General features: G+C 37.0%; 1 protein-coding gene across 1 annotated transcript in view; it reads right to left on the reverse strand.

The window, feature by feature from the left end:
• Positions 1-3,939: 3,939 nt before the first annotated feature.
• Positions 3,940-24,277, reverse strand: part of LOC128265604 (proton-associated sugar transporter A-like) — a 42,063-nt gene continuing 21,725 nt past the window's right edge. Inside the window, 6 exon segments of the mRNA XM_053001749.1 lie at positions 3,940-4,098; positions 7,663-7,728; positions 13,624-13,695; positions 13,698-13,849; positions 13,905-13,952; positions 13,955-14,251. Coding sequence (XP_052857709.1) covers positions 3,940-4,098; positions 7,663-7,728; positions 13,624-13,695; positions 13,698-13,849; positions 13,905-13,952; positions 13,955-14,251 — 794 coding nt within the window.

A 24,277-nucleotide genomic window follows, 5' to 3' on the forward strand; every position in this document is an offset into this window, starting at 1 on the left:
CACTAAGCGTAACTCCGCCTCTTACCCAGCATCTCTATCGTTATAAATTCCAGTGTTTAAAAAACTGAAGTAAGTTTCATTTCATATGATTTTGATACTGCTCCTAGGAAAGCAGAAGTCGCAGTCGAAGCAAATGCAAAAATCAGAAAGTGACAAAATTCAGAAAGCAGCAAATTTCTCTGTTTTTCGTTTCATTGCTTGCTGCTTTGCTGTTGCTTACACTTATGAGCGTAAGTCGGAGCTGCGGAAGGCATCGACTTTCGGAAGTCGTCGAAAGTCGCAGTCGGGTTAATACGTTCAACTGTTGGATGACTTGTTATTTGTCGCTTTTGTTTTTTTTAGCACCTCTTTTATTTTTCCAGGAGCAGAAGCAGAAGCAACAGCTCATTTTAAAAAGTCGCAAGCAGTCAAGAAACAAAAGGTTAATTTTTTTTTACTTTTGCTACTTTGATTGCTGTTTTTTAAACACTGGAAAATTTCACGGCAAACACTAATCAGGCAAACGACTTTTCAGCTTCGTCCAGTAAACATTAATCTTACTCAAATGTCAAGTCCAGCCTAACTTAACATTTTGTCCGAGTTTAAGTGAAAACTCCGTTCTATTCAGGTTGATCTGCAAAGGGTTAAGCCAATATACTGCCCGGGTCCTGACGGTGTTTCAAGCTGCGTGCTTCGATACTGCGCAGACACCCAGTGCAGACCACTACATAAATTGATCACATCCTTAGAAACCTCTGACTTCCCACCTATTTGGAAGGATTCATTTGTTATTCAAAAAAGGTAAATAAAAGCTCTGTCTCTAAATAATCCAAGTTACTTTAGGCGTCTTACAAGTGAGTGCTTGGATTTATAAAAAAATTGGTCTAAAGAATTTGATGATCCCTGTGCAACAAAGACTTTTCATTAGTTTGCTTGGGATTACTTTTATTCGTTAACTTACATACGGAGAAGTGCAGAGTCCCGAGTTAGTGGGTAGCTCACATTTGTCTGTGGCTAATTGAATTACTAGGAACTTTATTCCTCTTATTTATAACCATTGTCGATCAAACATGAACCTTTTAGAGTACGATGCAAAGTTTATAATAAACTCGTTCACATAATTTCTACTACCGACTTTTTACCGATTTTGTAAGTATAATCTTATCTTACTTTTGGGCTTATGACACTACGATGTTGGCCTCATTTATTGCTCATCTTTACAATTGTGCGAGCAAGCAACTGAAAAGCTTTAAACGTTAAAATTAGAGGAATAAACACATATAAAAAACAAAACAATAAAGTTTAATTTAATGTTAATAGGGTGGTGTGGCCGTGAACTTATATCAAAAAGTCTCAGTCAGTATCCATATAGTTGTCTCTTTCTCTGAGCTTAAATGAATCCGTCAATGCGAAGAACGTAATGGCATACCCGTATTAGCACGAAATTAGCGTGTAGTATTTAGATTCGTAAGTTTTTTTAATTAGTACGTCCGTTTCTTTATTGTCCCTTTTCTTTCACCCCTCGCGATCTCGTTTTGTACGACTCTGGGGCCCGTGCGTAACAAGCATTGCTTGATACAGTAAGGGCCACTTGTTTGTACTGACCATTGTGCATCAACGTAAGAAAAAATTAAAAAAAAGAGTTAAATTTTTGTGCTATTTTTAGTGCTATTTTAAATGAATATCTTAAGCCTTCACTAGCACATCTAGCCCATCGGCTAGAACCGAGACAGTTTGAAAAAATGGTCTTCACATGTTAGCTTATCTTTGGTAAGCTATGGAGGAGATGTCCAGTACTCTTTTAATTTTCCAGAATGGATGCAACATTCCCGCCTACGATCCACCCGAACTCAGTATTGTTTAGGCGCGGCTTGCCGTATTTAGGAGTATGCTTTCCATTTTTAACTACGTCTAAGATGCCTTCAGTACTGATAGTTCTATTCGATTCTAAAACAAGACAGAATGCAAACTTCGGCTATATGATATATACACTTACTATATATTTCGAAGAACTAAAATAAAAAAATTAAAGAACAGCAAAGTGATCATTTTTTTGTATTTTTTTCCGATTGTTCCTATGTGAGCTATATGCTATACTCGTCCGATCCGGTTCGTTCCAACTTATTACTACCTGCAATAGAAAGACAACTTTTGGGAAAGTTTCATGCAGATAGCTTTAAAACTGAGGGACTAGTTTGCGTAAAAACGGGTCGGTTTGAAATTTAAGAAAATCAATTTTTTTGTTCAATTTCTTAATGTAAACACACAGAAACTTTTATATCGTCCCGTTGAATATTTTCAAAGATACACGTTTATGTTAAAAGGGTTTTCAGAGTGCTTGAAAGTACAAGAACAAATTTTAAACGCGTTTTTCTCAAAATGGTGTATTTAAAGTCGGTGACCAACATCGGCTAAGACGATTAGTCACCGAGCTTCATTTTTTAATAATTAATCGAAACATTTTCTCACCGATATATACTTTTTTGTATAAATAATTTAAGACCAAAATTTTGGTCAAAAATCATTTTTCTTATTGCTTATTACTTCGATTAATTACTAGAATTAGTTCAGAGATATAGTTACGCAAAATGCTTTTTTTTTTGAGAGGAACTCCCGGAGATCAGCTGGATCTCCTTTCCGAATAAATATTTTTTCTGACACGTTGTCTTAAAATAATTCAAACTTTTCCAGGAGAGTATTTCATGCCCTTGTTTCATTTTGTTGCTTATCAGCTGCATTTAAATTGGTCGCCAGCGCCCGTCGTTTGGATTCAAAGGCCATCTCGCTCGCATCAACACACACGTGCAGCTCATGCTTACATGCTTACCTTACACTCGAGGAATATTGGCAAGTATCACAACTCATCTTATTTTGAAATCCGAGCCCCGTTTAATCGTTTTGTTGAGTCCTTTAACATTTTTCTCGCTCTTGTAACACTTTATGAATGTAGTCATTGCTCTGAGATTTTAACACCAAAAGCATTATTTTTGGTTTGTTGATATTATATACCCCGAAATGGGGTACTATTACTTACAATGGACGCTATCTCTTTTGAAAGTTCAACATCATATCCCTGGCTTACGAAATCCATAATTGCTTGGTCATACTCTTGCATTTTTCCTAAATTCCGCATCTTATTTACAAATCCGAACCCGTCTGTTCAAAATGTAGAGTGCTATGGTGGTTTTTCTTGCAACCAGCTATATTGCATTTCTGCTTAAACTTACAACTTGTGATTTTTCCACAATACAGGCTACAATAGCGTAGACCATGTTTTTAAGCTAGAGTTCATCTCTTTTGTACACTTGCCTTTTATGCACCACGCATTTGACTAATGGATGATATCAGTTGCATTTGAAACAAGTCACCATGACAGTTCTATGCTGATTACGGCACCTTTCAGCATCGGTTTTGGATTCATAAGGCTAGTTTTAGCCACACTTTTACCTATTTCGCCAAGCTAAGTGCTAGAGTGGCTTAAGTCTGGGTAAGAAAATATATTTGTGCAGTGCTCATTCCATTGTATTTGTTTTGATAAGGGTAATTTCCCATTGAGCTGTTCTGTAAAGGTCGGATTATGGAGGTATTGTATGGCTCCAGTGGAATGTAAGTATAACACTAAATTTTCAATAAAGTTGGCAAATCGTTAGCCATCTCAATCTGGCTTTTTCTTAAAAGTTCTGGTCGATTAGAAGACCCACATTTCCGTATTTATAATTAAGCCTTTACTTCATTTTAAAGAATCTCCCTTAATGCTTTTTTAATAAATAGTGGCCAATCTTCCGGATTTCCATTAAAGTCTGGCAAGTCTATTAACTTTCTAGGCTGCACATCAGAATGTCCTTGCATAAAAGGATCGTTTACGTTGAAATATTGGTAGGATATACCCTGTTTCCCACAGAATCATGACTACTATTCATAAATTGTCCATACATACCAAGATCTCCCTCCATTGACGTGCTACCGCTTAATGTTGCTACCCTGTGTAACCAGGGTGGATGTGTCGCCAAATGCGCCACCAATTGCTAGGATAGCTTCCTTAGGACTCATATTCGGATCCGATGGTTTTTCCAGCTTGTCCATCCGTTCTGTTAAGTTCCTTGTCAGATTCACCACACCCTCAGATTGCAGAGACGAATTATTGGTTTTATTTGTTAGGGCTGTATGCTTCAGCAGCACTGTATTCGAATCCATTTCAGTGACTGTATCCTCTTCTCCAGATTTCGTTGCCGTTGATGACACCTCAGCAATTAACAATCTTTTTCCACTGCGCAATTATATGAGAATTTGAGAATGTTTTTCACAAAACAATTTTCACAAAAACAAATAAATAGGATGAGATCAGAGTATACGATATCTGAACAAATAAGAAAGTTAGATTCTGTGGATTCATCGGTGTGGTTTAATAACAAATTAGAAAGATTTTTCTGATTGGAAAAGTAGTAAACAAATTAAGTTTTTTTCTAATTTGCTATATAGCCTATACATATAGGAAACAAACTTCGGCAGTCCGAAGCTCATATACCCTCGCAGCTATTGCAATAAATTTTGTTTTATTTGCGTATATGTTTTCAAAACATTGAAGTTATGATGATTCTGAGCTCAATTATAAGATCGTTCTTATGGCAGCTATATGTTATCGTTTTCCTATTTAAATAAAATTTAAAGCATAATTTTAAAGTATCAAATTATTATGTCAAAAAAAATTTAAGAAAAAAAATTTATTAATCTTTCTGTTTTTAATACTTCGAATTTTCTTATAAAGAGTAAGAAATAAAGAGCTATATGATTTAGTGATCGGATTTTTATGATATATAAATAGTAAATCGGAAATATCTCGAAGAACCAAACAAAAAAAATTAAAATCCGCAAAGTTACATTTTTTTTAAATTATTTTTCTGATTGTTCGCATGGGAGCTATATACTATATAGGAATACAACTTTTGGGAAAGTTTCATGCAGAGAGACTAGCTTTCGTACAAACGGACGGACAGATGGACGGACAGTCGGACACGGCTAAATCGACTCTCCTAGTGATGCTGATCAAAAGTATATATATATATATTATATATATTTAATTCTTCTGTTGAATCCGAATCAATTTCCATTGAATGAAAGTAAGCCGCACTTAAAAAAACAAATTTCTTGAAAAAAAAATTTTTTGACCTAGAACTTTGACACCAAAGAGTCCATGCTTACACTGGTGCACAAATTTAAATCGACAAATCTTGATTTTTGGTAAAGTATGACTCCCGATTCAGAAATTATACTAATGTGAAAAAAAACGGTTTATTCGTCTTTTATGCCTATTTTATCTTTTTTTTGGTTTGTTTTAGTAACAAGAAAGGAAGCAAACTTCGGCAAGTCGAAGTTCGTATACCCCTTGCAGCTATTGATGAAATTAAATATTCTTGAAAACATTAATATTATGATTTACTTGCGTATATGTTAAAAACATAAAAGCTATGATGATTTGAAGCTCAATTATTGATAGTTTCTATGGCAGCTAAATGATATCGCTTTCCGATTTTAATAAAATTAAAAGCGTAATTCTGAACTGTCAAACTAGTAATTATTTAAAAAGAGTTTCTAAAAAAATTACAATTCATTTTAATTAATTTAAGAAAAAAAAATTTGTTACCATGGGAACATTATGTTATAGTCGTCCGATTTTGATTATATTTAAACCGTAATTCTGAAAATTTTAACCATTACTATACGTCGAAGAACTAAAAAAAAATTTTAAAAACAGCAAATTTTTTAATTTTTTTTCATTTATTTTTCCAATTGTTCCCATGGGAGCGAGAGACTAGTTTGCGTAGAAACGGACAAACAGACGGACATGGCTAGATCGACTCTCCTAGTGATGCAAATCAAGAATATATATACTTTATAGGGTCGGAAACGTCTCCTTCCCTGCTTTGCAAACTTCTGACTGAAATTATAATACCCTCTGCTGGGGTCTACAAAATTTGTTGGTTTATAAATTGTCAGATTAAAAAAATCTTGACGGTTTTGAATCTGTTGGATTTGTTCAAATCTGTCAATTTCTTGGCAGTAATACATCAATACAAAATAAGTTGATAAAAAATTTGCAGTGTCTATATTATTGACAAATATTTTTTTTTAAGTCCCTAAAAACATATTTTTATACCCTTGCAGAGGGAACTATAATTTCAGTCGGAGTTTGCATCGCAGTGAAGGAGACACTAGGAGAGTCGATTTAGCCATGTCGGTCTGTCCGTATGTCAGTCCGTCTGTCCGTCCGTTTCTACGCAAACTAGTCTCTCAGTTCTAAAGCTACTTTCCCAAAAATTGTCTTTCAATTGCAGGTAGTATATAGTCGGAACGAGCCGGATCAGACGACTATAGCATATAGCTCCCATAGGAACAATCGGAAACAAATTATAACTTGCTGTTTTTTTTAGTTCTTCGACATATAGTAATAGTTAAATATTTCAGAATTACGGTTTAATTTCATCAAAATCGAACGACTTTAACTTAAAGCTCCCATAGAAACAATAAAAATTAAAAAAAAAATTAAAACAATTTACCTTTTTTATTTTGTAATTTTTTTAGAAATTTTTTTTGATTATTTAATAATTTGACAGTTCTGAATTACGCTTTTAATTTTATTAAAATTGGAAAACGATATCTGATAGCTGCCATATGAACTATCAAATAATTGAGCTGCAAATCATCATAGCAAGTCAATCATAACTTTAATGTCTTCAAGAATATTTAATTTTTGCAATAGCTGCAAGGGTATATAAAAGTCGCCAAAGTCAGCTTCCTTTCTTGTTTAAATCCTTATTGCCATCAAAAAAAAAAGTTTTTAATCGAAATAAAGTTTTGGAGCATTTGGATACCTGATTGAGAAATTCTGTCTCTACTCTAACCCTTTGTAAACGATCTTGATGCGTATGCAACTAGAAGTTTAAGTCCTTTTTTGTTTTGAGTTAAAACTGCTCCACAGGCTTGCTACTTGAATCTGTTATTATGCAAAATTCTCTGCTGAAATTTTGATATTAAAAAAGAGTTGGGCTTATAAGTGCAGTTTTAAAGTGGCCAAAGGCATGTTGGCAGAAAAGCATGTTGACGTCATGAAACGTCCATAAAATTGCTAAATGCAACGAATCTTCTAGCCGCTGTACGCATCATGTGGTACTGGATAATTTTTAATAGCGTCGATTTTGTGTCGTCTGGCAATATTCCCTTACAAATGCAATTATGACCCAAAATGGTGACTTCATGAATGTAACTTTTAATTGTATTTCCTACATTTCTCAAAAACATCAGTTAAGTTCCAAAGCTTTCTTTCTCTGAACAATTAACTCACCAGTATTAAGAAATGCTTGAGTACGTTCAAGTGCAGAGAATGCTACAGTCTTCATTCTCTGAAAGGAATTTGTCGGTTTTTTTTAGGCCGAATGGTAGTCGCGTTATGCGATATGCACCCTTGGTTGTTGAAAACTACTTTTTATCTCTAGAAAATTTTTTAATTCGAGTTGATGAAATCATGACACTACGGCATGGCATTAAGTTATAGGGAACAAAAAATTTGTATTAATCTGAAGACAGTCAATTACTAATCACTTTTTTTTCTTGTCATAATCCGGAAGCGATTTTTCGGTACTTACAAAAGTGGGCTGTTACTATTTTGTGGTTTATTAACTTTCGTACCTGCGCTTGAATTTCTTTTCTTGGATTGTGAAAGTTGAAAACAGGTAGAAGGAAGCGATTCCAAACCTATAAAGTATAAATATTCTTTATTCTGATGATGCTCAAATGTCCTAAACTAATGAATGTATAAATGGCTGTAACATTGCACTGTGGTCAGAACGACTACTTTTTGCAGTAATAACTAAAGACAAAATGAGCTATTTAAGTTTTATTTTTGACTTAAGCTTATATCAACAAATATATGGAAAATTTAGGGCGTGGTTCTGCCCTGTTTCAAAGGACTTAATTTTTATTTTTTAACATAAATGTTCCTTGTTGTTTTTTTCTTAAATTAAAATACGAAGGCGAAATAATATAACGTTGACTAAAAGAAGGGTGGTGATATGCTTTTATTTTACGAGAAATCTCAAATCTCATCTCTCATATTTTCGACAAAATGTAAAACAAGGTACTTGGATCCTTCTAAACGCAGTAATTCTTTCGAAAAGAGGACGTGACATGACAAAACATTTTTTTTATTTATTTATTCAAAGATTTATTTTTATTAAACATTTTTTATAGTTTAGACGGCTACATTAAAACACCAACTACAAGAACACCACGAGTATTTTAAGCAGTTGAAAATAAGAAACACAAAGCACAAGGCCCTTTTTTGTTATTCCATCAAAAGTTTTCTTTTAAATCTTCTTAATTTCGCTGTTTAATGTATTCATTTTTTTTGACAAAGGCGAAAACTCAAGCCAGGCAGCTGAAATGTAAAAATGGTATATGGCCCTAATACTGTAACTGCCAACCCTGCACAATTCTGGTTTCATCGATTTCGTTCTGGGAATTTTGAAGGCTGCGGAAGGCCAATCGTCAAAAATGTCGACAAAATTATGGAAATCTTTGACTCTGGCCGTTATTCAAGCAGTTAATCAATTGCCCAGGAGCTAAACATTGCTCGAAAACAGTTAGGAACCATTAAACAAAGGCTGGATACACAAAAAAGCTTGATGTATGGGGTGCCACATGAGCTTTAAAAAAAAAACCGTTTGGACCGAATTTCGATCTGCGAATCGCTGCTGAATCGCAACAGAACCGACTCGTTTTTGAAGCGGATTGTGACTAGTGATGAAAAGTGGGGCACTTACGACAACATGAAGCGATAACGGTCGTGGTCGAAAAAGGATGAGCCGGCCCAGGCGGTGGCTAAGCCACGGTTGACGGCCAGAAAGGTTTTGCTGTGTGTTTGGTTGGATTGGCAAGGAATTTTCTTAATTCGGTTTTGTACTGTCAACAATTGGACCGTCTGAAAGAAGCAATTGCCGAGAAGTGCACCACATTGCCCAATAGGAAAGGAATTGTTTTCCATCAGGACAACGCTAGACCACACACATCAATAGCGACTCGCCAGAAGCTCCGACAGCTTGTATGGGAGGGTATTTTTCATCCACCTTATAGCCCGGACATCGCACCAAGTGACTACCACCTTTTCCTGTCAATGTCGAACGATTTGGATAGTGTAAAATTAACTACAAGAGACGATTGTGAAAGCCGACTGGCTTAGTTTTTTGCAAATAAGGACGAAGGATTCTTTGAGAGAGGTATTATGAAATGACCATCAAAATGGCAATCGATTGTGGGAAAAAATTGTGCTTATTTAAAATAAATCGCTTAATTCTAACCATAAAAAAGCTTTGAATTTCATGTATGTATAGGTATTGGACTACTTTTTACTTGACCTTATATTTAGTTTAGTATAGCACTCATGAAAGTGGACCGAGTATTAGATATAAAAAAACTACAGCCAAGTTAGTCATCAAAACAGATAGTAGGTCAACTGAACCATCAGCAGTTCGCCGAAACAATACGGTTAGCTGACACCACGATTTCATATGTCGGGCAAAAACTTGTGCTACCAATGCATTTTGTCTAGTAAAATACGAATAATATAATAATTCTCTTTCCACCTACTTTGTAAACCTAAGCACTTTTTGTACCAGTCAGTTAAAATTATATAAAATCAGTATCCAGTTGAAACGATCAAAGAGTTGTTACTCAACCCCAATCCCAATCATCAGAGGCTAACGCTGTGTCTCTCTCTTCACATTGCGCATTAACAAGATCTCAAGTCCATGGTTACTATAAAGATGTCGTTTAGAATGTTCAGTTTAGCCAAACGAAAATGTTGAATTACTTAAGCTTAATATCAAATTTTTGTTTAAATGTTATATAAAAGGTAATACTCAAGCTCGGGTTGTAGAACTCTCTTCGTCTCGTCGGTCTCTTATGGTCAGCAGTTTTTCTTCGGCAGAGCTTCTTTATTAGCTCCTCTCTGGGAATACTCCTTTGGTAGCGTCTCTCTAGAAGCCCTTCTTCTTGCTGGACTTCGTCTAATGGCGCTTTACTGGTAGCGCTGCTTCTCCGGTGACGCGTTTCTTGTAGCACCTAGCTGGTACAGCTTCTCTAGAAGCACGTCTTTTATAGCGCCTCATAAGTACAGATTCTCTGGAAGCCCGTCTCTTGTAGCGCCTCGCTAGTACAGCTTTTCTGGTAGCACGGCTCTTAAACAATTGTCCTCTGGTAGCACTACTACAGTACGCCCTTTGCTGCTCCTCGCTTCGTCTTGTTGTTTAGCGATCCTTGGTTTCGCGTTCAAGCGGTAAATCGAATTGTCTCCTCAGAATATTTAATTCTTGCAGCAATACAGCATTACAGCTCGCTCGTAATTTCAGAACACAGTGTTTATCCTCGTTGCATTGCTCTCTGTAGTTTTGTGGTCGTCATTCATTTCTATTGTCGTCTCTTTTTTTCCTGTGTTCAGCTACAAAACGCAAAATTTTCTGCTTCGCGGCGACTACTCATTCAAGTAAATAAATAAATAAAATAAATATATATTATAAATGTTAATTTATTTTTGGTTTTTCGATTTGAAACACTGTAAAATTAAATAAGACCAACATCTTTTCCATAATCACGCGCTGGACGTCCTCTCTCGTTGATCACTTGCGTAACTCTTCTATAGACCGATACCGTCTATGTAATCGGTTGATTTATTTGATTCTACTGATGCTATTAACTTAGCTATAGGGACTCAACATATACTAACTCCCACTCATACAATATTTTTATGTACTACCTGCAATAGAAAAACAACTTTTGGGAAAAGTTCATGCAGATAGCTTTAAAACTGAGAGACTAGTTTGCGTAGAAACGAAAGGACGCAGTGGAGGGGACAGTTCCGACCCTATAGAGTATATATATTCTTGATCAGCATCACTAGGAGAGTCGATCTAGCCGTCTGTCCTTCTATCTGCCTGTCCGTCTATCCGTCCGATTCTACGCAAACTATTCTCTCAGTCGGAACGACCCGGACGACTATAGCATACAGCTCCCATAGGAACAATCGGGAAAATAAATAAAACAAAATTATACTTTGGCTTTTTTATAATTAATTTTTTTTTGTTCTTCAACATATAGTAATGGTTAAATATTTCAGAATTGTATTTTATTTTATTTTATTTTATTGACTTATAGCTAACAATGAACTGCTAACTTACACATATATGCTAAAATAAGACTATCTTAAACTAACTAAATATTATATGATTCAAGAAAAGCATAAATGTTTGATGATAACCGATCAATAGAATTTCCCAAAGATATTACAGGATATACTGCCTTATAATTTAAATAAAGCACCCGAAAGGGCTCATGAAGGGCAAAGTTGGATCTAAAAATAGGCAAGTGAATAGGGCGAAAAGTACGAGAAAATATTGAGGGAACAGCGATGTTAATATAGCTAAGGAGGAGGCCAGAGTTCACCTCACCTATGAGAAGCTTATGCAAAAAAATTACTCCGATGCACATTCTACGATGTTTTAAAGACTTTAGATCAATTAACATTAACCTTGAAGAGTAAGGTGGCAAACGCCTCACCGGGTCCCAATTCACCTGTCAAAAAGCAAATAATAAAAATTGCTTTTGGAGTGACTCGATTAATTTTTGTTGATCAATATATTGAGGGCTTCAAATACATGCACAGTATTCCAAAATATGGCGAACCATGGAAATGGAAAGAGTTAGTTGTTGTATAAGGGTAGTCAAACTCCTTGGACCAACGTTTTATGAAGTCTAAAACACCCTTAGCTTTAACAATGATGACAGAAATATGGCTTTTGAAACATATCTTGCTATAGGACACCTAGATCAGATACTTGCGTAATACGCTCTAAAGTAGAGTTTCCAAGATGGTAAGAGTGTATGTGGGCTGAAGTCCGGTAAAAGGACATATATTTGCATTTGAACACCATAATTGTAATTGATCAATGTCCGACTATAGGCGAAGGTATGACGTTTGGTCAGAGAACGATAGGCAAATTTTTACGTCGTCCGAATACATTAGAGTAGAGGCAAATGACACTACTTTTGGAAGATCATTAATAAAAAGAAGGAAAAGTAGTGGCCCCAGATGACTTCCTTGGGGGACACCAGAAAAAACATTTACGACGGAGGAAAGTTGATTATTGAAGACAACGCGTTAAGTTCTGTTTGAGAGATAGGCAGAAATCCAGTTAAGTAAATTAGGTGGAAAACCTAAATTTTACGGTTTAAATTTGATCAAAATCGAACGACTATATCATAAAGCTCCCATAAAAACAATAAAAATATAAAAAAAAAATTATTTTTATGTAACTTTTTATTTTGTAATTGCTTTAAATTCTCTTTGACTTATTAATAATTTAACAGTTCAGAATTACGCTTTTAATTCTATTGAAATCGCAAAACGATATCGAATAGCTGTCATAGGAACTACCGAATAATTGCAGGTAGTACAAAAGTCTAAACGAGCCGGCTCGGAAGACTATAGCATATAGCTCCCATAGTAAAAATCGGAAAAATAAATGAAAAAAATTTATAGGTCTGTAGTTTTTTATTTTTTTTATTAGTAATGGTTAAATAATATAGAATTACGGGTTAAATTTCATGAAAATCGGACGACTATATCATATAGCTCCCTTAGGAACAATCGGTAAAAAATACAAAAAAAATTATAGCTCTGCTGTTTTTTAATTTTTTTTTTTAGTTCTTCGACATACAGTCGGTTAAATATTTTAGAATTACGGTTTAAATTTCAACAAAATCGGACGAATATATCATACAGCTCCCAAAGAAATAATAAAAATATATAAAATAACTATCTAATAATTGAGCTCCAAATCATCATAGCTTCAATGTTTTTTAACATATACGCAAGTAAATCATAATTTTAATGTTTTCAAGAATATTTAATTTTTGAAATAGCTGCAAGTTTGCGTTCCTTCTTGTTTTTATTACTTTTGGATTTAGTACTGGTTTAATATTTTAAAATTACGCTCTTAATTTTATTCAAATCGCAAAACGTTCCATAGGAACGATCAATAATTGAGCTCAAAATATAATTGATTCAATGTTTTAAAATATATACGCATATAAAACCAAAACCAAAAATTTCGGCTTGTCGAAGGTTGCTTCCTTTCTTGCAGTTATACATGTGCTAGGACTTTAATATCGCATCACAAATTCTATACAGCTCTTGACAAAATTAAAACGTATCTCTTTGGCACAAAACTATATCCTACATTTTCCCCGGACTTTTATTCCTATTTGCACATGCCGCGTTTATCTTTTCGTAAAAAAGACATTGCTGGGTTCCTTTATTGGTTAGGTTGGTGGTGACCCGTCAAACTCCGTGCTCTACTCTACTCTACAAGTTTTGACAGCCCACCAGTAAAATATTTTTCCAAATTCAAGACCTTAACGTTAAAAGCATTGAACATTGAACATTTACATACAGTAGTAACAGTACAGTAGTAGTAATCGCCTTTGGAAACTTGTTTGTGAATCGTAAAATTGAATTAATTTTTTTTGATTAATCCAAATTAAAAATCAAGTTACAAACAATTGTGTTTTTAATAGTTTAATCATATTAAAGATTACCTGTTTATTTTCGTCGGGAATTGAATACGTTTCATCATCAGATCCGCAGGCACCATATGATCTTGAAAAGCTTTCCCAGACTCGCCCCTACAATTTTTTGAGTCCGCATTTGCTAGTACCCACAGGGGTATTTCCGCAAAACTGGTTATTGTAAACGCAACACACATAATAAATATGATTGTTATTATTGAAAAAACGGCCTTTACGTGTCCACCCAATCGACGACCTGAAACCAAAGGGAAAAGCAAAGCTATGGTACATTTTGATTTCTTTTTACTTACCGATATCGGTTTCGTCCCAATTTAGTCCTCCCATTGAATAACCAAAAATCCTCCTAGACCTGCCATGACGGTAAACGTAGACAGTCCTCTTGCGTGATCTTCTGGCAAACATACGTCTAAAAGATAAGCTCTAGCTGGACTTTGACAAGCATCAGCGTCAAAGTCGAGAAGAACTGTTCCCAATACTGTAAAAAATATACCCCAGGCATGGGAAGATTTCGGTGGCGTTTGATGACTATGACTGACATTTTTCAAGTTCTTCAATTCAGAAAAATCATCTCGCTCATTTGCATTTCGATCTCCAAGCCAATATCCCAAGGTTTCGCCATTTGGAACCAAAAGAAGTCCTTAAAATAAGTAAAGACCGTGGATTAAAATTATTTAATACTTGGAAATGAGTATTTTCAACAAAAAACAAGGGGGAAAGCTATAGTCGAGTTCCTGACTATTAGATGCCTGTTACACAGGTAACAAATTTCAAAACCAATACTTCCACTGCCGAACTGCAACGTCAACACTACAAGCAAAGAGCGATCAGCACCCAACCTCCCTACAGCCTATCTTATGCAGAGCAGCGGCAAAGAACACACGAACATTTAAAACCGCTGTCGGAGCACACACAATGACAAGTTATCCGTGCAAACTACTCATACAAATTAAGTGCGAGCTTTTAGTAGTATGTATACTCTCCGCTGCTCTTCATGCACGAACGCTGTCTTTCAAACAGGCAGTGTGGTCTAAACAAAACATAATTGCCCATTACTTCTAAATTAATTGCTCGATTTTGAACATTTTTGTGTCTACCGATAGATACCCAAACATACACAAAAAGCCTGACAGATACGGTACATGTCACAGAGTGATTTTGCGATTCGTGGGCGTTGGATTATTGGATCCGTTTGAAAATAAATTTACGCTGCGTAGGAACAACTTAAAATGCACGTAAAATCACAAATCTCTAAGTTTTATAGTTTCCTATATTTCGACTTTCCTACGGACGGACAAACGGACAGTATTGGCTAGATCGACTTTGTTATTGATACTTATTGCGAATATATATACTTTATTGAGTCGGACGCACTTATTTTAACTTGTTACTCTACGAATAACGGCTATAAGAATTTGGCTTTGGAGAAATACGTGTGTTTTTTATGTTATCCTTTTACAAATTCCTCATCTTTTCAGATGTTACTTCAGTTAGTTATCGCATACAAATAAAAAAATTTTTTATTGTATATTCTAAATGTACGTTATGTGACAATGTAGACGGACACTGGCTTATCTTTATCTTTTCAATAAAATTTACATAAAACCCTTTTTAAAAAAATGCATGACCTTAGCTCATATTTTTGCCCCAAATGTGTAAATTATGTATTGTCGTTGTTCCCGGTTGTCGCCGCAATCCGTGAGGAGAGGGTGATGACGTCACTGGTTGACTGGCTGGTCTTCTTGGTGAGCGACGTTTGAGCTTGGAGAATTCTTTCTCTGGGTGATGCACTGGCCGCCTGTGTTGGAGGGCTCCGCGCCGTTCCTTGCTATTGCAGAAATATGATGGGAGAATTTCTCTCCGTTGTTAACGGCCCTTAAGGTTCGATAATTAATTCAATAATTAATCAGCTTTTGCTATGCGCTCTTTATTAATATAAAAACAAGAAAGAAAGCAAGCTTCGGCAAGCCGAAGTTCATATACCCTTGCAGCTATTGCGAGAATTAAATATTTTTGAAAACATTAAAATTATGATTTACTTGCGTACATGTTTAAAAACATTGAAGCTATTATGATTTGCAGCTCAATTATTACACTCATATTTTATATATTTTTATTATTTCTATGGGAGCTATATGATATAGTCGCCCGATTTTGATAAAATTTAAAACATAATTCCAAAATATTTAACCATTACTATATGTCGAAGAACTAAAGAAAAAATTAAAAAACAGCAAAGTTATAATTTTTTTTTGTATTTTTTTTTTCGTCCGATTTTTATAAAATTTAAACCGTAACTCTGAAATATTTAACCATTACTATATGCCGAAAAATTAAAAAACAGCAAAGTTATAATTTTTTTGTATATATTTTTTCGATCGTTCCTATGCGAGCTATATGCTATAGTCGTCCGATCCGACTCGTTACGACTAATATACTACCTGCAATAGAAAGACAACTTTTGGGAAAGTTTCATGCAGATAGCTTTAAAACTGAGAGACTAGTTTGCGTAGAAACGGACGGACAGACGGACGGACAGACGGACATGGCTAGATCGACTCTCCTAGTGATGCTGAATATATATATACTTTACAGGGTCGGAAATGTCTGCTTCATTGCGTTGCAAACTTCTGACTGAAATTATAATACCCTTTGCAAGGGTATAATAAAACTGAACTTATACATAAGCTGTTCTTTGGCTGAACGTGGCCGGCAGCCGGCCCCTAAAGGCGTCTATGCTGTGTCTGCCATTAAAACACTAGGGTGATCCAAGAAGAACCCCAGATTTCTACCGACTTATAAGTTCCCCATTAATTGTGTTAACTACTCCCCTCTTAGAAGTATGACCGTAATTGGTCATCTGCAATTTATAGACGGCCTGTTGTACTTCCTGCGCCGCTCGTTTCCTACTCAACACTCGGAAAAGTATGATAGAGCAGCTAATTAGGATGCTGATTTCGACGCCGACAGCGAACCAGATGTTGGTGACTCCAGCCGATTTCACCTCCTCCTTAAGCCCTCAGATAACCTCCAAGTTTTCGTTGTTCATTCTTTGGATAAGTGGCATACTCAGCATTGGATTATGGCCGGTGATGTTTAGCAAGAGAGAGGTCACCATGCCCGGTGTCTTTTTATAGCTTCACGTTGATTCGAATACTTAGTGCCATTGATGAAAGCTACTCGCTCGAACGTAATAATATGTGAGCCGTTGGTAGTCATCTCGGGGCCATCGGCAGTGCTGACCCGAGCTGGACACTCGTTGATAATTAGTATCCCGTCATCTACCAGTGTGATGGGGCTTAAATGGCTGGCCTGCGTTTCGCATTGTGCTGTACCACCCGCATGTAGGCCTCGAGCGTAAGTTGTTAATACGGATTCGGTGACTGCTAGGACATCATTGTTGCGTTCGGTTACTTTACCCTTTAATTTTAGGATATGCAATGAGCATATGGATGATATTACTTTATAATTTTATTGACCGTCTCCGTGAGCTTGTTGACTTTATCCTGAGTTGGCGAATTGATGATTACCTGCCTGTTATTTGACTCTATCAGTTGAGACTCGGACATTTTAAGCATTTCAAGGTCAGATGCGTCAGGAGTTCCCGCTGTACCTAAGAAGTCTAGAATCCTGGCCATCTTATGGTGCACTTATAATACTACACTTTCAGTGTCCACCTCTAGCAATTTTCGCATGTCCGACTTTGGGAATAAATCGGATAACTTAGCAGTTTCTTCTATCATAGCTGAGAATTCCGTCAATTTGCTTGAGTGCCGCAAAAAATGTCTCTGTTCCCACCCCAGTGCTATTCCGTCTGTGATAGAGATGCATTGGGCGTGGGAGTAGTCTGTCACTCTAGCTTTAACTACAGCTAACGTAAATAATATAATTCCTGCGATCCTTTAAGAAAGCGAAAAATTAAACTACTGTGCATTTATATGGAAAATATGTGTAAGTGTGGGGTGCATGTGAACCGTATAAAAAACAAGAAGGAAAGCAAACTTCGGCAAGCCGAAGTTCATATACCCTTGCAGCTATTGCATTAATTAAATACTTTTGAAAACATTTAAATTATGATTTACTTGAGTATGTGCTAAAAAAAAACATTGAAACTATGATGATTTGCAGCTCAATTATTAGATAGTTATTTTATATATTTTTATTATTTCTATGGGAGCTATATGCTATAGACGTCCGATTTTGATAAAATTTATACTATAATTCTGAAATAATTAAACATTGCTATATGTCGAAGAACTAAACAAAAAATTAAAAAACAGAAAAGTTATAATTTTTTTTCATTTATTTTTCCGATTGTTCCTATGGGAGCTATATGCTATAGTCGTCCGATTTTGATGAAATTAAAACCGTAATTCTGAAATATTAAACCATTACTATATCTCGAAGAACTAAACAAAAATTAAAAAACAGCAAAGTTATAATTTTTTTTCATTTATTTTTCCGATTGTTCCTATGGGAGCTATATGCTTTAGTCGTCCGATCCGGCTCGTTCCGACTTATATACTACCTGCAATAGAAAGACAACTTTTGGGAAAGTTTCATGCAGATAGCTTTAAAACTGAGAGACTAGTTTGCATATAAACGGACGGACAGACGGACGGACAGACGGACATGGCTATATCGACTCTACTAGTGATGCTGATCAAGAATATATTCTTTATAGGGTCGGAAACGTCTCCTTCACTGCGTTGCAAACTTCTGACTGAAATTATAATACCCTCTGCAAGGGTATAAAAATTGAAAGGGGTTTTATCTGAGGTTGCCGTTCCCATGTCTGCTTGTACGCGCTCTTCAGTGTACAGTTGGGCTAGTTTATTCCCTAACCTTTTGTTATTTTTAAGGTATACGTTTTCTACTACCTCAAAAATTCAATTTTGTGTGGTTGGGTTGCACCTATCTAAATTAGCTTGTTGAGCTTTTCGATTTGGAATCTAATTGCCAACTTTTGTTCGTCGTTGGCTGAGTGCATAGCATCATTGGGTTGCACATTTGTGACTGAGTGTAGCGTTTTATTATCTCTACCGTGGCTCTCATGACGAGCCGGACGGTGACACTTATTTGTTTATCAATTAGGGTGCCGTTAGGGTGCTGTGAAATCGTTCCACTTGCCCATTGGAGCTACTGTGTAAAGGAGGTGCGTTAACGATGTCTATGCCATATTGGTTTTTTAGCAATGAAGTTATGGTCTCCGAATTGAAGGATGCCTCTTTGTCGCAGTATATGGTTTTGGTTTTAGGAAAAAAACTCACAAGTTGTATGATGGGGCCACATACGTCTACTATTGCCCTAGAAGGTAAAGGTTGCACTATGGCGAACTTTGAAAATTGTCAACACAGGTTAAGAACGATTTTTTATCAGTGGAGTAAATATCAATATGCAGCATTTCGCCCGCATACGAAGGGACTGGTGTGACCCCCAAATCCTGCTTCTTGGGGTGTCTTTTGTATTTCGCCTTGGTGCATGTTTAGCTTAGTCGAGCTTAGTCATTTTTGGAAAATAGTAATCCTGAAGGACTTGTTTCACATTTTCCTGAGCAGCCCTGTGGACGTGGTTGTGCTCGCATGCTATAACTTCTGTCTGCTCGTTTGCATCATTCACAAATCTTTTGCAATGCCAAAACTAAGTTACCCGGAATTCCATCACCAAAACATGTTGGATGCAAGCTAATGTATGGTGGTCACAGTGGATGGCGTTCACAACATTCACGTTAACTACTTCTTTAACTAACTCGAGCAAGGAATCTTTGTTATTGAAATGGATTATGTGACGGGTTTTGCTTTGTGCCGATTACAAAACAAACTGAATCAAACTTATCTTCTAAGTTCAGGGATTCATTTATTGAGGCTAGAGAATGAGATTTGTACATTACAAGCAAAACACATTATTAAACCTTTTGCTGTATGTTACGTCGGTGTGTTATTGCCCAGTCCAAAGGACTTAGGCCGAGGGAGTTGGGTCCTGGGTAGGCACGCTGGGTGCTGGCTCAGCTCGCCGGATGGGGTGGGTTCTTTGGAAACCACTCCCTCCCCTACATAACGAGAATAAATTTATCGTGCCTTAGGAAAAAGATAGAGATCGTTCAGTTCGTTTTGTCATTTCTCGTCGCTGCCCACAAGCTTCTCAAGTAGCTAGTTCGAGCGCTTGACCGAATTTCGATCGGCAGCGTGTGGCTGTTTTACCCTGCCCCTTCATACCTCCCTTATGCCGATGGATCGCCGCCGGCCACTGCAATGCGATCCCCTATTGTCAATGTCGTCAGTCGAAAGTTACGTCATTGTTCTTGACCCGAGCATTTCCATTTGCGCCAGCTCCCCCTTTTATAAACGTTTACCAACACATTATTGAGTTCTGCTTCATATTATAATTTATTGAAAAGATTTTTCATTTAAAAGGTACGCATTTAATTGGCAAATAAAAGAGTAAATTAGGGTGCCAAATTAATTAAATTGAGAAATATTCTACGCGGTGTATATAATATTTGTATTAACGTATAATAAAACTGTTGAGAATGAATAAATTTTTAAGAATAATATTTTTGAGTTAATTCATAAAAATAGGTATATACGCATATGTGTAAATATATATATATATATTCAAGTTAATTTGCTTGAAAGTAAGTCGAACGCAACTCACTTACCCCTTTTTATTTCCATCGACGAGAGCTCTCATTGTGGTATTCTGGGTTTGGAAAATTAATTATACACATATGCATAAATATATTTGTATTAGTGCAAATTCACTAACCATTATTGATAAAGTGTTGGATTAATTTATATAAAAAAATTATGCTAATTGTCATTTCTTGGGCAATTGCGCGATGTTGGTCTTATTTTACAAACAGAAGAAAAAAAGAAGTTATTCGCTTTATTGCGATACGAATTGCGAGGAAGAGAAGAGTGAAAACGGCACTCGCGACGGTTGACGGTAGCACTTCTAGCTGAGGTTTCTTCTGGTGGTTCCAATTACAAATAAAGACTTTGGTCTTTGGCTTGCATTTAATTGTTTGTTTATTATTGATGGGTGTTGTTGGTTGTTTTGCCGAAATTGAAATAATAATAATGAAGTAATTGTCATTTTTGCACGGGTTGATATGTTAGTGCTGGCTCCTTTCTGGCATATTGGCGGTGGCAGCTATGATTTTCTCCAGCTCGTGTCCGTGGTCCCGACGACTCTGCACAGGTCGCTTGTACATCCGGAGGAAGTTCAGAATCAACATAAGGATCAAGAGTCCAGTAATGAGGCACAAAACATTGTAGACTTTGGTTATGTCCTCCTTGTGGTCTACAATTTCGACGTTGTTCACCACGTTTGCCGTGTTGTCGGATGCCTTCGAGGTTGTAGATCCCATGATATATAAGTTATATTTCTATCAGGTTCCAAATTCGATCACTCGGATAAGTCCTCCGCGATTACTGTTTTTGTCAGTAGAGGACTTAACGCGGTTCCGCGGTTCTTCCTGTCTGGACTCCCGATTCTCAATTATCTTGGACTATGGCTGCCCGATTCACAATGATCTTGGACTGTGATTTACCGATTCGCAATTATCTTGTACTGTCTCCATTCGAACCTAAGGTGGGGGCTCTTTTATACCGGTGGTATTGCTTCCGGGTCATCTAAGGGTTCCCACTTAGGTACAGCATTTCCCCCTTTTCTGGCTTAATGGCCCACTTCTGGATTCTGCTAGGTTTCATATTAATTGCTGCGTACACCTATTGCCTGCTGTATGTTCTTATGAATTGCTTACTCTGACCAATTCGTTGCTGGTTACTGTATTGGGCAATTTCGGTGTTTCGCCACCTGCACTTCACGGTGTCTTCTGTCTCTGGTTATTGTACCTATTTCTTTCTTGTTTTATTTCTTACCCCGCTCCCGTAACACCCTGGGATTTAGGAGTCTCACTCTCTATTGTCTGAGATATCCGGGCTATTAAACAATTATTATTAATGATAACAAATTAATTTGCACTCAACAAAAAAAAATAGAAAAAGGTCAGGTGACAAATATATATATATTTTTTTTTGTTTTTATTTATTTGATAAGACATGATTTTTTTTTTTTTTACATTGACAAACGCCGTCTTGCCGGGGTCGGCTCGTAGTCGTCTTCATCTTCGGTGTAGACACGGTAGTCTGGAGAAGGTTTCGAAGTTTCTTAGTCTTCCGGTTACCCCTTTCGTGTTCTTCCTCTTGTGCCGTATTAAAGATACGGGCGCGAACCTCCTCGTACTCTGCCTTACGCTGATACCATGTCTTATGAGACGATATCTGTGCGGGGCTTGAGGTCGCCTCTTTTATTGTCTCGGGGTGTCGTTTTTCTGACCGGTCGTCCCCGGCTCCCCGATCAGACCGTAATAAAGAAGAGTGAGTATAGTTTTAAGAGTCGTTTTTACCACAATAGTGACACTGCGTTGCATGGAATGTTCCGTCTACAATTTTACGGTGGCGATAAAATTCCGCCGGCTTATTGCACGTATAGCAAAGGTATGTATGAAACGGGGACGTGCATTCTCTTCCGGGTTCTGTTTCCATTGACTCCAAGGTTTTCTTGTCCAAGTTTTGACGAAATGGATTTCCTCTTGCTGGCTTTATCATTTCAGCACCATTCGGTGCCGGTTGTTCTGAATAGCCTCTACTTGGTAGTCATCGGCCTCGTATTCTTCTTCCGATTCATTTATGATCTCGTTAACGTGCCGCGGGCGCGACCTCTTGTCCTTCAACCATTTTTCGACACGTATTCCTTCCCTCTTAAACTCGGCTAATGTAGATATGCTTGACGACAACAAAAAGACTTCCATTTGAGAATTTAGGTTCTCTTTCAATATCTCCACAAGGTTGGATTCTGGAATCTTATTTCTTAGTTTAAACTACAAATTGTGCATCGCAGAAATATAATCCTCCAAACTCTCGTTTTATCCCTGTCGTCGTTCCATTAATTCCTTTATGGTGACATAGTCGTTCTCAGATGTCGAAAAGGCTCTGGTCATTGCTCGGCTTAACGAGTGGTACCCAAAATCATGGTCGTCCGCTTTGTCTTCGAGCATATGCCAAGACCATTTGCTGGCGGATCCAGGGAGTAAACAGTGAAATTCTCGGAATACGTGTTCATCTGTATACCCATACATTGCTTTCATGCGATCTACTCGGAAGAGAAAACTTTCTATTGACATCCCTCGGCTGGTCCCATCAAATTTAAGATTCCACTTATCCAATCTAACGTTCCGGTTCTCTGTTGGCCCACTTCTGGATTCTGCTAGGTTTCATATTAATTGCTGCGTACACCTATTGCCTGCTGTATGTTCTTATGAATTGCTTACTCTGACCAATTCGTTGCTGGTTACTGTATTGGGCAATTTCGGTGTTTCGCCACCTGCACTTCACGGTGTCTTCTGTCTCTGGTTATTGTACCTATTTCTTTCTTGTTTTATTTCTTACCCCGCTCCCGTAACACCCTGGGATTTAGGAGTCTCACTCTCTATTGTCTGAGATATCCGGGCTATTAAACAATTATTATTAATGATAACAAATTAATTTGCACTCAACAAAAAAAAATAGAAAAAGGTCAGGTGACAAATATATATATATCTTTTTTTGTTTTTATTTATTTGATAAGACATGATTTTTTTTTTTTTTACATTGACAAACGCCGTCTTGCCGGGGTCGGCTCGTAGTCGTCTTCATCTTCGGTGTAGACACGGTAGTCTGGAGAAGGTTTCGAAGTTTCTTAGTCTTCCGGTTACCCCTTTCGTGTTCTTCCTCTTGTGCCGTATTAAAGATACGGGCGCGAACCTCCTCGTACTCTGCCTTACGCTGATACCATGTCTTATGAGACGATATCTGTGCGGGGCTTGAGGTCGCCTCTTTTATTGTCTCGGGGTGTCGTTTTTCTGACCGGTCGTCCCCGGCTCCCCGATCAGACCGTAATAAAGAAGAGTGAGTATAGTTTTAAGAGTCGTTTTTACCACAATAGTGACACTGCGTTGCATGGAATGTTCCGTCTACAATTTTACGGTGGCGATAAAATTCCGCCGGCTTATTGCACGTATAGCAAAGGTATGTATGAAACGGGGACGTGCATTCTCTTCCGGGTTCTGTTTCCATTGACTCCAAGGTTTTCTTGTCCAAGTTTTGACGAAATGGATTTCCTCTTGCTGGCTTTATCATTTCAGCACCATTCGGTGCCGGTTGTTCTGAATAGCCTCTACTTGGTAGTCATCGGCCTCGTATCCTTCTTCCGATTCATTTATGATCTCGTTAACGTGCCGCGGGCGCGACCTCTTGTCCTTCAACCATTTTTCGACACGTATTCCTTCCCTCTTAAACTCGGCTAATGTAGATATGCTTGACGACAACAAAAAGACTTCCATTTGAGAATTTAGGTTCTCTTTCAATATCTCCACAAGGTTGGATTCTGGAATCTTATTTCTTAGTTTAAACTACAAATTGTGCATCGCAGAAATATAATCCTCCAAACTCTCGTTTTATCCCTGTCGTCGTTCCATTAATTCCTTTATGGTGACATAGTCGTTCTCAGATGTCGAAAAGGCTCTGGTCATTGCTCGGCTTAACGAGTGGTACCCAAAATCATGGTCGTCCGCTTTGTCTTCGAGCATATGCCAAGACCATTTGCTGGCGGATCCAGGGAGTAA

The sequence above is a fragment of the Drosophila gunungcola genome, unplaced genomic scaffold, assembly GCF_025200985.1.
Source record: "Drosophila gunungcola strain Sukarami unplaced genomic scaffold, Dgunungcola_SK_2 000139F, whole genome shotgun sequence".
NCBI lineage: Eukaryota > Metazoa > Arthropoda > Insecta > Diptera > Drosophilidae > Drosophila > Drosophila gunungcola.